Here is a 15,187-nt window from a genome sequence, read left to right on the forward strand (position 1 = left end):
GGCCGGGGAGGAGGTGGCGGAGGGCTCGGGGAGCGGGCGGTGGTCTGGGCCCTGGGCGAGGAGGCGGCTCTCGGGACGGAGGGGCTGCGCTCCCCCGGTGGGCAGGAATTAGCCAGACCTGCTCGCTTGGGGGTCTCTGGCTTAGTGGTAAAAGCCGCCGTGTGCCGCAGGACCTGGCCAGCTCGGGAGTGGCCCCGTGGCCCAGGTCAGGGTCCCTCCCTGTCCAGGCCCGGCAGTGCACTGCCTCTGTTAGTAAGTGGGGTGATGGTACCGAGTGTTGTCATACCTCGGGGTGCTTGAGGGGCTCTTGTCTTTATCAGTGGGACGCAAGAGTGGATGCCCAGTTTCCTTTTCAGAGTGCTGCGTTGCACTTGCATCCTGCAGGTTTTTTGCAGATAAGCAAGCCGAGCAGTATCTGTTACAGTTGATGCCGTCTATGACCTAGTTTTTGAACAGGGCCGATACTGCATAATTAGGTTTTAAAGCTCAAAAAGATTCACATGGGAAAGGTGTCACACTGGTGAAATGTCTAGGTTGTGGTTTTTAAATCTTTATGTATGCGTGTTGATAAAGCCAAGTTTCAATAAGTGTGTCCTGACTTGCCATGGTAGTTGTGAATCCGCTTGAGCATACCTGAGTATGTGATTTGATGTGCTGTTTAGCCAAAGAATGCTTTTTAAGGTCTAATGTAACTTTCTGTCAGTCTTTCATCTTTTAGGTCTGAAATAAGCCTTAAGAAAACCATGCTGCTCAGTATTTTTGTGCTGAAAAGCTGGTGTACGTAACTGCCTCTCCTCTTCCCTGCAGGCACCATGGTGCGCATGAATGTTCTAGCCGATGCTCTCAAAAGCATCAACAATGCAGAGAAACGTGGGAAACGCCAAGTTCTCATTAGGCCGTGCTCCAAAGTAATCGTCCGGTTTTTAACTGTGATGATGAAGCACGGTAAGTCTAGAGTGCACAGCACTGATGTTTTTTCTCATTCATGGTTTCTGTGGCTGCTCTCGTGTTAAGGTGCTTTGTGACTAAAAGTAAGTCACGGTGCTTGAACTGGTTTTGTGTGACGCTGTTAATTGAGTTGTGTTAATGCAGCTAAGTATTGTATATTTGATTTGTTTGCTAATGTTTTGTAGGTTACATTGGTGAATTTGAGATAATTGATGATCACAGAGCTGGGAAGATTGTTGTCAATCTCACAGGCAGACTCAACAAGGTAGGATTCCTCTTCCTGAATTCAATTCTCTAGGGAAATATTTACATGGGACTTTTTTTTTTTTTCTGTTTGTCTGCTCTGGTTCTGAAGGAACTACTTGTAAAGAAATTGGTATTTATTGAATCCATGTAAATGAGAATAATATGGGTATTATCAGTGTTTATCAAACGCTTGTTAATTTTTCTAGATTCATAATGGTATGGTTGACTAATAACATTTCTTTTAAACTCTGAATTTGTAAGGCATTCTCAGGGAAGTCTGCAAGTGCTGTGTGTTTCTTTGTAAAGGCTTTTGGGCTACCTAGTGATTTCTCAGTTTCTTTGATGTTTAAGCTATCTAGAAGACTTGTCTTAAGAGATGGAAACTGAGTTGCTTTCCAGTTGATGTTTAATACCTGTAAATGTTAAAAAGACAAGCCTTTCTCCTGCCGCTAGATGGGCTTTGCTGGCAGTTAAAAGAAAGCTGAATGTTATGTTAATTGGTACTTTTTAAGTTCCTGGGGCATATGAAGTATTTGTGTCTGTTTTGGACATTATTTAAATGCTTTTGTCTGAAAATACTGAGCTGTCTAGTTCTGTGATCACTTGCTGTGCATCATTGTTTCCAGTTAAGCTATTCAAGTGAGAGGTGGCTCTTTAATAAAGAAATGAAAAAAATTACTTGGCCAAAATATATTGGGGGGGATCTCCACAGTGAACAAATATTGCAGCTGAAAACTGCTTGAGTGTAGTAGGCAGAGAATTCTGACACCACCCAAATTACTAGTGTTATGTATCTGTAATAAAAATACTCTATGTCAGGTTTGAGTATAGTGTTCCTTGAACTCTTCCGGGATGATTTCATAACAGATCTTTTGGGGTGCAGCTGGATATTATGTTTCTCTCAATAGTTGCAATAAGGGAATAGTTGTTTGGTTCAGAGAAATGTCCATCAGTGCAGGAAGGTGTACTTCTGGTTTGCTCTTGGATATTTATTAAGATAATTGGGAGCCAATGAGGTAACGGGGGGTGGTAGTAGTGGTCACGGTCAGTACGTAATACGATGAACTTGAAAACTTCGATAACTTTTATGCATGTTAATTTTTCTCTGTTTAAAATCTACAGGGTTTTTTTGCTAACTATATATGATGATTAGAAGTAGAATATCCCTGAGTAATTGCAGGATTTTTGATGATAGAGGATGCTTAATAATCTCCAGTGGTTTATAGTATCCTTTTATGCTCTCCCAGGTCTAGCCATTGATTTGTTCGTTTAGCTTCAGCAGCAGTTCACACAAGGGGGAGTAGGCTAAGGAAGTAACAGCTGAATAGCTGGGTGAGAGTCTGGGCTTACCTGAGAGGAGGCTCTGTTTTGTATTATGGGTAATGGAGTGTGCTTCTTGGTACTCTAATCTTTTGCTGCCAAAAATATTTTAATTGCAGTTGTTAAATTTCTTCATCCGGTGAATTGGAATGACAAATATGCAAATTCAGTTTATAAAGTTCTTCAGTTTGTAATGGAACTCTCTTTTATAGTGTGGTGTAATCAGTCCCAGATTTGATGTTCAGCTGAAGGATTTGGAAAAGTGGCAGAACAACCTACTGCCTTCGCGTCAGTTTGGGTAAGTGTGGAGAAGAGTTAAATCTGCATTGCATGTAAAAATGCGAGGGTTTTTATTATGCTTTCATACTGCCTGAGGTAACTTGCGGGACACCTTTCCTCTCTGATCAGTCTGGAGGTGGATACCAGTCTAAAAATCCATCTTCCATATAAATGCTCTTTTTAACTGGTTTCAAAAAGGCACTGCTAAGCAAGGACCTATTTTTCTTGGCTTTGGTGAATCCTGGTTTCACCATTTCTATCTACAGTATTCTGGGAGAACAGGACTTTTTCTTTTATTCGTTTTAATTTTATTCATGTCCATTTATAGATGGGGAGGAGTCATGTAAGTTACCAGGTTACTGGAATTAGGTCGTACTATTTTAATTTAAACTTCCTGATTGAATGTAAGTTGTTTGGATATTAAATGCTGAGAGACTCAGAGCCTGTGTTAAACAAGCCTCCACGCCGCAGAAAATCTTACTATTATGCAGTATTTTTTCCTTCCCAAAATTCACTTGAGTCTCAGTGCACGACGGTGACAGAGCTGGAAGAGCCTTCAAGGGCTCAGCCAGTCTGTCCCATCAAAGGCAGGGTGAATGGTTCCTTGTCATTTCTGTTCTTAAAGCTCCAGTGATAAGCCGCTTGCTTTAGCTACACCTATATAGCTTACTAGAGTGTGTTGTCATAGCGAGATTTTTAAGAGTATTTATAGAGTGGTGGGACAAGAGGTTTCAGACACGAAGCTGCATGGATGAAGTATGCTGATAATCCAAACGTTGGCATTAGCAATGACTAAGGCTGCTTCAGTTGTCAGTCCAGATCCAGATACTCATCTGCATCGGTGCACAGTGTTCAAAACACTGGGAAGCAGAGCGCTCGGAGGTGAGGAGCTGTCTGGCACCATGGCAACTCTACCTGCTCTGAAGAAAAACGTGTGCTTAAAATAGACTCAGACTTTGGCTAGATAGAGTCACTACTGCTGTGACAGCTGAACTGACTTTACAGTGGGAATGTGACAGAAAACTTCTTGCTGAGACTTATGCAAATGTTCATAGAACAGAAGCCTTTGCGTGCTGCAGAGCTGTACTGGTGAGAGGAGTCTCTTTTTAATTGCCTGATGACCCGATCTTGGTTCTGTTAGGCCCCTTCTTACAGAAACAGATTTTACTGTTGTAATACAGAAATGAAGTTAGTGCTGTCAGCTCTGCACGGGCATAGAACAAAATGAGAAGCTGAACATGTGTTCTTTCTTAACAGGTACATTGTACTGACAACCTCGGCTGGCATCATGGACCATGAGGAGGCTAGGCGAAAACACACAGGAGGCAAAATCCTGGGATTCTTTTTCTAAAACTTGTAAAAAAAGAGGATACTAATAAATTGTTCAAATGGACTTTGGTGTTTCCAGTGGGTATTTTAATGGCATCTAACCCTGCCTGTGATAGCGCTTGTCACAGACAGCTCTTCGGTAGTGCTTAAATTCCATCTTTACTGCAAATGATGTTCAGGTTCCACACCATCCCTGGTCACAACTTCTATTTCTGTTAATAATATAACATACTTTGAAGAATTACCACTTGACTGACAGTTACAGGTCACTATACAGAATAGCCTCAGCAGGGAAACTAGTGTTAAAGTACATACTCAGGTGGCATGTGGTGGGATCACCCCTTAGGTGTTAGATACGTGTGTCTCCATAGTTATGTATATGTGACTGCTTAGCTAAACGATAGAAGATGCCTTGCTAGAAGTTATTTCCTCTTTATAGTTAAAAAAGTTATGAGGTGCAGGATTGTGGAATAAGTAACATGGCTGAAGTTTGATTTCAGATCACAAACTTGTTCCACGCCTTCCAGTGTAAGGAGTAACTGAGGTAGAGAGGTGAATAATTTTTTTCCATCAAATTTCTAGTTTAAAAGTCCTTTAAAACATCAGGTTTGGGTAGGGTGGTTGCTGTGCAGCTGCTTTGCGTGTTGCCACGAAGACTTAACTGTTTGGCATTCTTTTAAGTTACTTTTTGGAGTGAGGAAATAGGAATATCTGAACCTGCAGGTAGTGAATGTTCAGTGTTGAATGAGTTGTTGGTCTTTGTTTCAGGCATCTGATGCATGACTGCATAATGTACTTGATGATACAGAAAACCCAACAGATTTCTTTCAAAGCAGTGCACAGAGCAGGTGACTATAGCTGAAGAGCTACTTTGAGGTGGCAGAGAACGGGAAGAAGCAAGCTTCTGGGCTGACCGCACTGCCTGTTAAGAGCAGCTGGAAATACCTTGCCTCATTTCGCTTTGTTTGGAGCCTGTATTAGGAAGGAGCCTATTGAAATGTGGCAGGCTTGGTTCGACATGCTTTAAAACAGCTACTGAATTTGCGGTTCTCATGATACAAACAGTTGGCAACACTTTCCCTTCTTGGTGATACATCCTGGTGCCTGATAGGTACGGTTGCTTGAGTTGGAAGTGGTGTGCCCTGAAGGTGATCCTACATCACAACACTTTTCAGAGAGCCTTGGGATGGAAGTGACTGTCTTCAGGCACAAAGCCTTTAAACTCTATAGTTTATGACTACATAACCTGTTTCATTTCAGTTTGCTACTTTTTATGGAGAAAAGGAGACCTGATACTGCTAAGCAAACAGGTCTTAACTCTCTGCAGACAGGCAGCACAGTCTCGCCTGATGTGGTGGCTCTTCTCTGAGGAGCAAAGAGCGAGCAAGAGAGCTGTGAGTGCCCGCAGTACGGCTTTGGTGGAGTACACCAACGTCCCGTAACAGAGACTTGCAGCTTGACTGAGAAGAGCAGGGGAGTAATAAAAAAGGCTGGCTTACCCGTTTTATCTCAGTCTCGTGCAGGTTAAGGTCATAAGGTATGGGTTGCAGGTGGCATCAAAACATTCAGATGTGACCAGTACGGTTTTTGGTTTGATTTGAAACAAATTTGCTTAGCTGAAGATAACGACCTTCAAAAGAGGTCTGTCTTGACCCCTTTTTTTTATTGTCAAATCAAGCTATTTTGTTACAGGTGGGTTTTTTTCTATCGTAAATGGAGATAATTCTGCAGTCCGAAGCACTGATACACACACGAGCTTTCATAGTTCTTGCTCAGAGTAACCCTGAAGATCATACCAAGATTCCACTGTTCTTTTTTATAAAATCTTGATTTTTATCAGTCCAGAATAGAACACACGTTTCTGATACCTGATGGAAGGCAGTCAGTGACACTTTAAGGCTTCCTTTAGATGAATTTACTATGGCTTCAAGTTCTCTGCTAGTTTGACATTCATGTTTTAAACCAATTTTATATGGGACACACAGGGTTTTCCAAACCAGTTTACCTGTGTATGTCCATTACTACCACAGAGACTTCTGAAGTAAAAGTATTTCTGATATTTTCAGTTGATGGACCAGCTGTGAATAGACTCTGTTCGCAAGCCAGCCTGACAACTTTTGTAGAATTATTAAATGGAAATTAGAGCTCCAGTGTAAAAAGAATGACTTGGAGGGAAGCAAGCGGCACCATGTGCACCTTTGCCAGGGTATATCTAACAATAACTACATGCTGGCTTACCCCACGTGGGAGCTGATGTCGCTGCTCCGAGTTCAGAGGATGATCTCTGAGCTTGCACCTCGCTGATGAGAGCTTTACTCCTGGGTGATTGTGGCTGGCTGAGATCCAGGGAACTTCTGACGCGAGACTCGGGAGCTGACACGCGGGATTATGACATGCTCTGCAATGCAACTGCTTTAAACAGGGTTGCAGAAATTCTTATTCTCAGACATGTTTAAAATCTGAAAGTGGTATTTTTTTAAGCCTCTGTGATGTTTTCTGAGCTGAAGGCACATGCCATGGGAAAGCAGTGTTTGTAGGTAAAAGTTAACAATCACGTGGGGTAATAAAAGCATTAACAGGGAGAGGTGAGAGGGGGAAAAAAGGCTCAGTGCAGGTTGCAACTGGCAATCGAGGCGCAGTGTGTTTAGAGAAGGTGTTTGGTACCTGTGGAGCTGAGGGGGACGTTCATCACGAAGGAGTCTCCTATGGGACAGAGGCAGTTGGCCTTCATGTGGGCAAAACTGGGAGGTGGATGACACCTGAGGCAAGCATCTGCGCTGCAAACCCCTGACTCACCAAGCTTTACTCTGGTGCCACCATGGACACGTGCAGTCTGACGAACCTGGAAAGGGTTGTGTTACTGGATGGAGAGAGAAGTCTCGGCCTTTTGGCTGGAGATCTGTTTCTATTGGCTAAGCCAAAATGAGCACTCAGGTCCATGTGAGCGCTGCCGCTTGTCCGGCTGTTGTGCCCTGGAGAGGCCGGTCATATTATGGTATGGATAGTGTCTGGTGATGCTGCACTGTGGTCCTAGACACAGGTGGTAAAACGGGGTCAGAATTTAAAATTTGAGATGTGAAAATTACTTACTGAGTCGGAAGTAGTTGGGAGAGGGTTGGTGACCCATCTGAGGGTACAGCCTGGTCTCACGTCTGCTGTCAGACATACAATCAGTGTTTCCAGATGCGCGTTGCCATTGCTCCTTATGCCATTGTTGGATAGCAGGATAGAAGGTGTTCAAACCGCCTGCTGTGCATGAAGAGAAATAGCTATTTATTGTTGCAGTGGGAAGGTGTCGGCAGATGGCAGCATCCGACTTTGAATGGCCGGAGCCTGAGGCGATCTGTGGGAGAGAGGTCCCAAGAGGGCTTTGGCACTGCTGCTGTGCTCCGTGTTCCTCCTGCAGAGCCAAATACCCCGACTGCTCCTGTGCTCTCATCCACAAGTCCGTATTTTTTTCTGTCTTTGATGCAATAGAGCCTGATTTAAGATAATATTGGGGGTGAGAATAGGAGTGGATCTTCAAAACACAGCAACAGGGTAAAAAGCCTGGTGCACGAGAGTGGCTTCACTGGAAATGCGCTTTCTCCTCCTCGTCTTTTTCTTTGTTTTCTGTCACAGGTAACTCAGGCAGTTCCCTTCCCTGGAATGGAACCTGTGGTTTCTTTCTCAAACTCACATGACAATTTCTTGCGCCAGAAATGCAAGCTGTGATTAAACCTTGTTCTCCAGTGCCTGAACAGTTATTTTAGTGACTCTCTCACGCCTGCTGGAGTCAAGGTGAAAGCCAGCGACGACAGACAAGGAGGAGTGTGGCGGTGTGGCAGAAAGCAGGGGAAGAAAATGGGTTGGAATGTTGAGCCAGGCTTTAGAACTCGCCCCAGCGGATTCGGCACCGAGGAGTTATTTCACAGCAGTGAAAGAATGCGAAGTCACTCGTGGCTGGCGTGGGGGCCCTGACGCGGGTGCAGGAATGGACAGTACAGTGATGGTGATGAGCACGTCAAGATGTGCAGGTGAGGCTGATGGTAGAGGACAGGAGACGTTTGTTTTTGAAGGATCTGGGACTGCCAAAGCTATTGTTTTGGGTTTTTTAATTAAAGTTACATGCTCTCAAATCACAAGATTTTTTGTGTTTTGTCTAATGCTATTTAGCTAATTTAGATTACCTACTCAAGTGCTGCCATTTTACTCATGCAGTTCTGTTTTAAAACAGAGTTATCTATTTTTCCTCTTAATTCTCCTGCTGTACACCATCTCTTTGCTCTGGTACATTGTATTTTGACTACCAGCTCATGACCTGGTTTTGTTTACAAATATATTTACAAAGAGAGAGTGCTGACATAGCAAGTGGCAAGAATAACTGGGTAAACTTTATTGCTTGATATGCAAAGATGCATCTTCTGCTGGGGGAAAAAAGTAAATTCAATTGACCTTCTGTTCTTCTCAGACGAAGTGAATGAGGATGTCTGAAGGCATAAAACTTTCCACTTAAATTTGATCCAGTCTGGTTTATTATGTGAGATATGTAAGAATAATCTTGTAAAAACATTGGAAACAGAGGAGAACATGCACAAAGAAATATTGTGGTTCTGCTGTAGGTAATGAGAGTTTTGACCTTGACTAGGACCACTCTTAATGTAACAGGTAGTCCTGGTATCCACCGGTTACCTAGTGGTTGCCCACAGTTTCGAAAGCTCTCCTGGCAATCTTGATCTGACTGCACTGGGTTTAGCAGCGACCAAGTGATTCCTAATCAGTGTGCGGCTGCTAAATTCAACCTATATATATTTATATAGGGAGCAGAAATTAAAATCTGTACTATTGGGGTGCTGTGACACACAGGGCACGTGCATCACATTACAGGGGGAGCGTGGGCACTGCCAAGCAGAGGTGGCAGCTGCTGGGAGTTTCACCATCTCCAAAAGGGTTACAGTCCTGCCAGGAGAGGCTGTACCGACTGCATCCTCTCTCACGCAGTACCCAGAATTAAAAGATAGGCAGATATTTGATTAACAACTTAATTACAACCTGGTAAAATGTGATACTTGTGATACAACGGTATTTTAGTCACGCTCTGTCTGTGTAACGCAGGTTTCAGCTGGGTGCTGACACTTCTGTGTGCTGACTCTCGTTGGCCTGCTAGGTTGCCTTAAGCAGAGCAATGGATTTCCTTAATCACCTGATGTGCGCTCCAGCTGGAGTTTCCCTGGCTGAAGGCTGGGGAAAGAAAACTGCAGGCTAAAAATATATGCAAAGTAGAAGTGGGGAAAATAATACTTGTGTCACTAAGACAATTGTTCCACCTTCTAAAATCTGAGTTGGGAAGTAAGTCCATCAGAGACGCTCGGTTATCTTCCCTGACCTTGGTATAACAAAGGCCCCAGACCTCATTCCTGTTGCATTTCATCCCGTTTAGTTCTTCCTGGGTGCAAGGGAGCAAACAAGAACAGGAGGGTACGCTAGTGGTGAGGCTGCCTTTGCAAGCGGAGCAAAGCTAGGCCGATTACTCCCCGCCAGCAGCAAGCAAGTTCAAACCCCTTTTGCAAAATCTCCGATGAGCTGGTGATGAGCTTCAGTCTAACCAGGTAACCAAAGTCAGCTCTGCTTTCCTCCATAGACTAAATGCAGCTGACTCCTACAACTGCGTCACCTCTCTGACAGCCCTGTTCCCCCTCCTTCATATGCCGGTTGTGACACTCAACTGTTCAAGCAAAACCCCTGGGGATGTGTATTTTGTTCCTGGGGTGGCGTCGGGGCAGTAGTCATTGCGCAGCTGTAGTTGATCAAATTTTAGTGCCATGCAACAGCATAATGCAGCAGGACGCTTGAGATCAGCCAGCTGAAAACATCCAGCAACCACCACTTACACTTTTTATAGTGACATAAAACATTGTTAAAGTGGATGCTGAATGGCCTATAAAAGCAGGTGGGTCGTGTGCATATTTTAATGAAAGGGGTAGCTTGTTTTACCTGTTCTGGGCTGTAATTTTCCTGATCGTCAGGACACCCCGTGTCATCAGCCTTGTGACTGAGTTGAGAATAGGGATGCTGTTGGTGCAATTGTGCTGGTGGGATGGACGTGGGCCTTTGCTTTGGGATTAAAAGGGCAGGATTCAAGTTCCAGGTTTAGCTTAGTTACATTTTGTTGAGCGTTTTATCTGCTAGTGCTGCACTTAATCATTGTGTACGCATTCCTGTGGTATTGTCTGCTTTTGGACAGGACGCCCGAGCAAGGCATGTGACTCACCCCAAACTTTCTGTCTGCCAAGGAGGTGCTTTTCTTCACAGTTTGGGGGTAGCGTTGTGTGAGGGCAAGCCATGGAAATGGAGAGCATTACTGTTGCTCTATAATCCACTGCTGTTCCCCCTTGGGTCTTCATTGTCTATAACCAGGAGTTGATTTGTTTCATATTTCAGTCATTTTATTTATTGTTCCCACTCTGTAACACATCATGCTACCCATTCTACAGAAAACAGGTTTTCCAGAAGCTTGCAATCCCCTGCCTGTGATCTCTAGATGTCTCTCTTGCCCCAGTATAAGTAAATATGAAAAAGGCAGGAGTAGCAAAACACTTGGTATGTGATCTTGCATAGAAACGTGTACGTGCAACACCCCTCTGCCTTCACCTCCCCAGCTAAATTAGAGTGGGATTTGCCCCTTCTATTGTGGGGAAGAAACGTGGCATAACCATTCTTCTTGTCTTCCACTGATGCAAGTAAATTGTGCTTTCAGCTGTACCAGGCTGTAAGCAGGAAGGAGCAAGGATTATATCTGGGAGCAAGAGGAGAAAAGCAGGTGATGAGTGAGGTTAAAAGAAAAGCTGCTGCTGAAACCCACCTCTGAGGTACTTTCCCAGTCTCATTAGCTCTACGGATGGAGCCTAATTGGTGTTTGGTCCACTGTTTTGTGCAGTTTTAAAAAGCAAAGTCCGGGAACATCAATGAGAACTTCAGGTTTTTAGTATCTTTACAAATCAGGCCTTTAACTGTAAGAATGAAAAAAGTCAGGGGAAAATGAAAGGATTTTTTTTTTCCTTTTCTCCCTACACCTCTGCAATTCACATGGCTGCGTGTCTCCTCACTTGCAACAACATGCCCAGCTGTATTCTTGCATAACAAGATCCTTGACATATAATCCACAAGTCTGCGTGGGCTGGTAATTAGCGCTGGCCCTCATTCAGTCCTTGGGATTCACTCCTTAGGGCAGCAACATTAGCCCCTCAGTTAAGTGAGCATCTGCGCTCCTCAGATTTTGAACCACTTTTCCCTCACTTGGGCAGGCTGTGGGTCCCAGAGCCGACTGAACGCATCGCTTGTGTTTGTGTGCAGACCTGTGTTTGCTGTGGTGCGGATGGGCAGGTGGACCTGTCCCTCCTGGGCAGAAGTCAAAGCCTTGCTTGTTTTCCATGACTGGTGGCGGATTTCTGACTCAGTTCTATTTTCAGTTTAACATGAAAAATAATTATAGTTCAGTGGGAGTTTCTGAGTTTGGTCTGCTGCCTTGCTTACTGTGTTTATGAAGCATCGTCAGGTGAAAGATGAGATGTGCGTGGCAGGACCACTAAATTCATCTGCTACCTGCCAGGCAGACATTTGCTCTGGAAAGGAAGCAAAAATCAGGAGACTATTTTTAGCTCTGAAATACTTTTCTTGAATGACATTCAGTCCTCGCCAGCCTTTGATGAGCAGGGAAATAATCCCTCAAGGGAAACCGAAGGTGCCTGGATGCGGGCTCGGCTGCTGGCAGCTCCTGGCGTGGCTGTGGGAGCGCTGAGGCAGCTCCCGGCGCAGCAGTTGCCCGCAGACATCACCTAACGGCAGGCACTGGGCGAGGGCGAAATGCACATGAGGTGTTGGGGCACTGGAGTACAGGAATGTATCGGAGCTTGAATGAAAATGACTCTGAGCTCATTTTCCTGATAGAGACCCAGTCCTATGGTGCAGGGCATGGGGCTGAGAACTGCAAGCCCGTTTCACGTCAGGAGTCAGCCCTGTTCCCTTGCCCAGGTGGGAGAACCCATCTTGCAAATGGGCGAAATATCAACCCAGTGCTGGTAGGTGGTGGCTCCAGAAATAGAAGATACAAAGATAGCAGATAACACTCCCTGATAGCTGAAATAAAAAGAATTAAACTGTACAAAAGTGTGCTTTAATTGCTAACTCTCTTCTGTCTGCTTAAATCACTAGAAATAAAGGTCTCCTCTTTAGTGATGAGCAGTTCCAGGCAGAACAGACGTGATGGGGGAAACATGTTTGGAATAAATACTGATGTGAATGACACTTATTAGCTACAGTGTGGCATATTTATTTCTCTGTAGTTAGCATAATAGCACAGCTTGAAATGAGAAGGGTTCTTTACTTGCGTCTGTGTGTGCGTGCGTAAAAATAACAATGGATTATTACGGGTAGAATGCAGATGATTTTCCTGTCTCTGCAATTAGCGCCGATGTTTGGATGGCACCATTTGTTGTGGGAGATGAGCAAGTGGCCTAAGCATGGCTGTGCTTTGAGAAAACCTTCCCTTCCTTGTGTCAAACGGGAAACAAGTGAGACAACAGCACAAGAGGCCGTCTCTTCTCCCCTGTCTCTGTGCCAGAGAGCTGCCTGCCTGTGGCAGCTCTGCTCTGCGTTCTGGTGCTGCAGAGCTCCTATGAGGGCGAGACGCCCCTGGGCAGCCCTCCGGGGACTCTTGACAGCCTGGCCGCAGCCAACAGTCTTAACCTGAGTTGTGGCTGGAGCAGGAGGGGAGTGGAAACAGCCCGATTATCTCACAGGAATTTAATTGCAGGTGTGTGGGTGGCCTGGTGAAAGCTTTATTGTCTTCTGAGGAGTTGGGTGCTCCAGGTGGAGACTGGTGATGGAGTTAAGGTTGGTTGCTTGAACGTGCAGGTTACTTGCCTCTCTCCTGATGTGAGCCTGCTCATCTTATTCTTGTCTTGGTTTTCTGTGCTTGTGCTTTGGATGCTTTCAGGTGCCCCCCATCCCTGGTGCTCTTAGCTGGGAGCGGTGTTGGAAGCTGTGCAGGACGGTGTTTGGTGTTCGCTTGCCTAGAGACCGCTTGGTTCTGCCGGCTTCATCGGGGTCTGGCAGTCCCACTGCTGCCCTGCCCCTTCTCATTTCACAGGGGTTGGGGTTTCACGCCCTTGGAGAGTGAGAGCCTGCAGTAATTTTAAATGCATTGACCAGTTCAGTGAAAGCTTCCCACTATAGTTGCCGTTTCTTCCCCAAGTTTCTGGAGTGAGGGAAGGAAAGCTTTGCTAAGGGTCTGTGCGCTGGGCAGATGCTGACCAGCAGCCAGCGTGGGGTGAAGGGCTCCCTTGCACCAGCTTCTGGACAAATCTCTTAGCATTTGAGTGGTTCAGTGGGCATCGTCTTTCAGATGCTACTTTGCAACAGTAGTAAGATTTCTCATCTCTTCTGCATATGTTTTAATGTAAGAACATGTGGAAATGGACAATCTTGAACCTTTACTGTCCTGTTTAAGATTTGAGTGAAACTTGCTGGTGGATTGCAGAGCTGCTTGGGGAAGGGAAGACAATGGGGTGGACAGACAAAGGGACTGTCTGAGCTCTGTTTCCTATGAAAAATCATGAGGCATTTCGAATGAGAGGAGCCAAGAGCTTCTAAGGTTGGCTGTGAATGCTGAGTACTGTCTCAGGAGCTGTCTTGGAAGCCTTTCTGTTAAGGGGAAAAATTATACTGTGGCAAAAGTATTTACTTGCCAGGTATTCGCCTGCCTTATTTGTACTGTACTCTTCCATTGCTGAAATGTAAGATGAAAAACCTGAAGACATATGCCTGGGAGTAACAAACTTTCCATTCTTTCTAAGTTTGCTTGATTGAGTGCTTGGTTTAGAAATACCATAAAAGTGCCAGGCCATAGCTTGAAATATCTCATTACCAGGTGTCAGGCTGCTTATAACTTTCACTTGGGGATTGTTGAGGTTTTTTTTTTTTTCTCCTGTTGGTCTTCTAATGAAAATGCCAAAGGGGGAAAAACTACTACAAAAAATAAAAAATGCTGCTTTGATTGAAAATAAAAATGCTGAGCCAGCAGTGGCTTTCAGCAGTGCTTGCTCTATTGTATGGTTCTGACTATATATTATATCCCAAGCCTATGGGATGTTGTATGGTATGAGGCTCTTGTACAGACATGGACCTGCTGATTTCAGCATGCTGGGAGGTGTTGCAGAGCTGAGAGATGAGCAGGTAGTTTATGTCAATAGAGGGACCCGACAAGTAGGCAGGGAGGAAAAAACACAGGTGCTGAGGTTACAGCACTGACTCGGCTAAACTGAGACCAGTGTCCACCATAGTGCACAGGCAGCATGGACAGCTGAGGAGACAAGTACCTTGTTGGACCTTTTGTGGCTGCTGGTGGTCTGTGGCAATGTGGAGACACTGTTTTAATGCTCTTGCCTTCGCTTAAAGGGTTGTCTACTCCTCTAGCTTTGGGTGCTAGCACAGTAAGTGATGCGACAGGGCTTATGGCATTGCCAGGCCCTGTGTAATAGGTCTGTAGGACCAGCGAGGCCACTGTGGACCTGTGAAACATGGCTGAATAAGCGTCTGAGAACCGGTGATCCGAAGCATGAGCAGGCAGCAATGGCGCTGGGGAGGAAGTGTGGGGAAGACTAATGCAGAACACTGCCGGAGAGGCTGTGGAGGGCGTATCTCCTCTCCCTGAAAGGAGGGGGAAAGGTGCTTCTCTGGAGACGTTAGTCATGGTTGGAGATTCATGTGGCATCTTCAGAAGCCTCCTGTGGAGGCATGGAGAAGCACGGAGAAGATGATGCTGTAGAAGGAGAGTCTTGGCCAGTCCCAGCCTGTACCAACTTTAAATGGCATCGGGATCTGTCTTCAGCCCTGGACTGCTTCCCAGCTGCCTGGGCATCTCTCAGTGCTGGCAGCAGAAGTAACAGTTTGAGGATCTCCATGTCATGCTTTAGAATGCGCTGTCAAGGATGGAGGTGTCACAGTTTGTGCATCAGCACCTGAATGTGCTGGCTGCTGGGAAGCCTGAGATCCTGTTGCTGTCTCTCAGTGAACCGTGCACTGGCAC

At 45.2% G+C, this 15,187-nt stretch overlaps 1 protein-coding gene across 1 annotated transcript in view; it reads left to right on the forward strand.

The window, feature by feature from the left end:
* RPS15A (ribosomal protein S15a) overlaps positions 1-4,186 on the forward strand; it is a 4,485-nt gene extending 299 nt beyond the window's left edge. Inside the window, exons 2-5 of the mRNA XM_009886569.1 lie at positions 808-945; positions 1,134-1,213; positions 2,727-2,812; positions 4,051-4,186. Coding sequence (XP_009884871.1) covers positions 813-945; positions 1,134-1,213; positions 2,727-2,812; positions 4,051-4,144 — 393 coding nt within the window. The 5' untranslated portion in view covers positions 808-812 and the 3' untranslated portion in view covers positions 4,145-4,186. The remainder of the gene's footprint in view (positions 1-807; positions 946-1,133; positions 1,214-2,726; positions 2,813-4,050) is intronic.
* The last annotated feature ends 11,001 nt before the right edge of the window (positions 4,187-15,187 follow it).

Source organism: Charadrius vociferus, unplaced genomic scaffold (genome assembly GCF_000708025.1).
Source record: "Charadrius vociferus isolate BGI_N301 unplaced genomic scaffold, ASM70802v2 scaffold46, whole genome shotgun sequence".
NCBI classification, from domain to species: Eukaryota; Metazoa; Chordata; class Aves; order Charadriiformes; family Charadriidae; genus Charadrius; species Charadrius vociferus.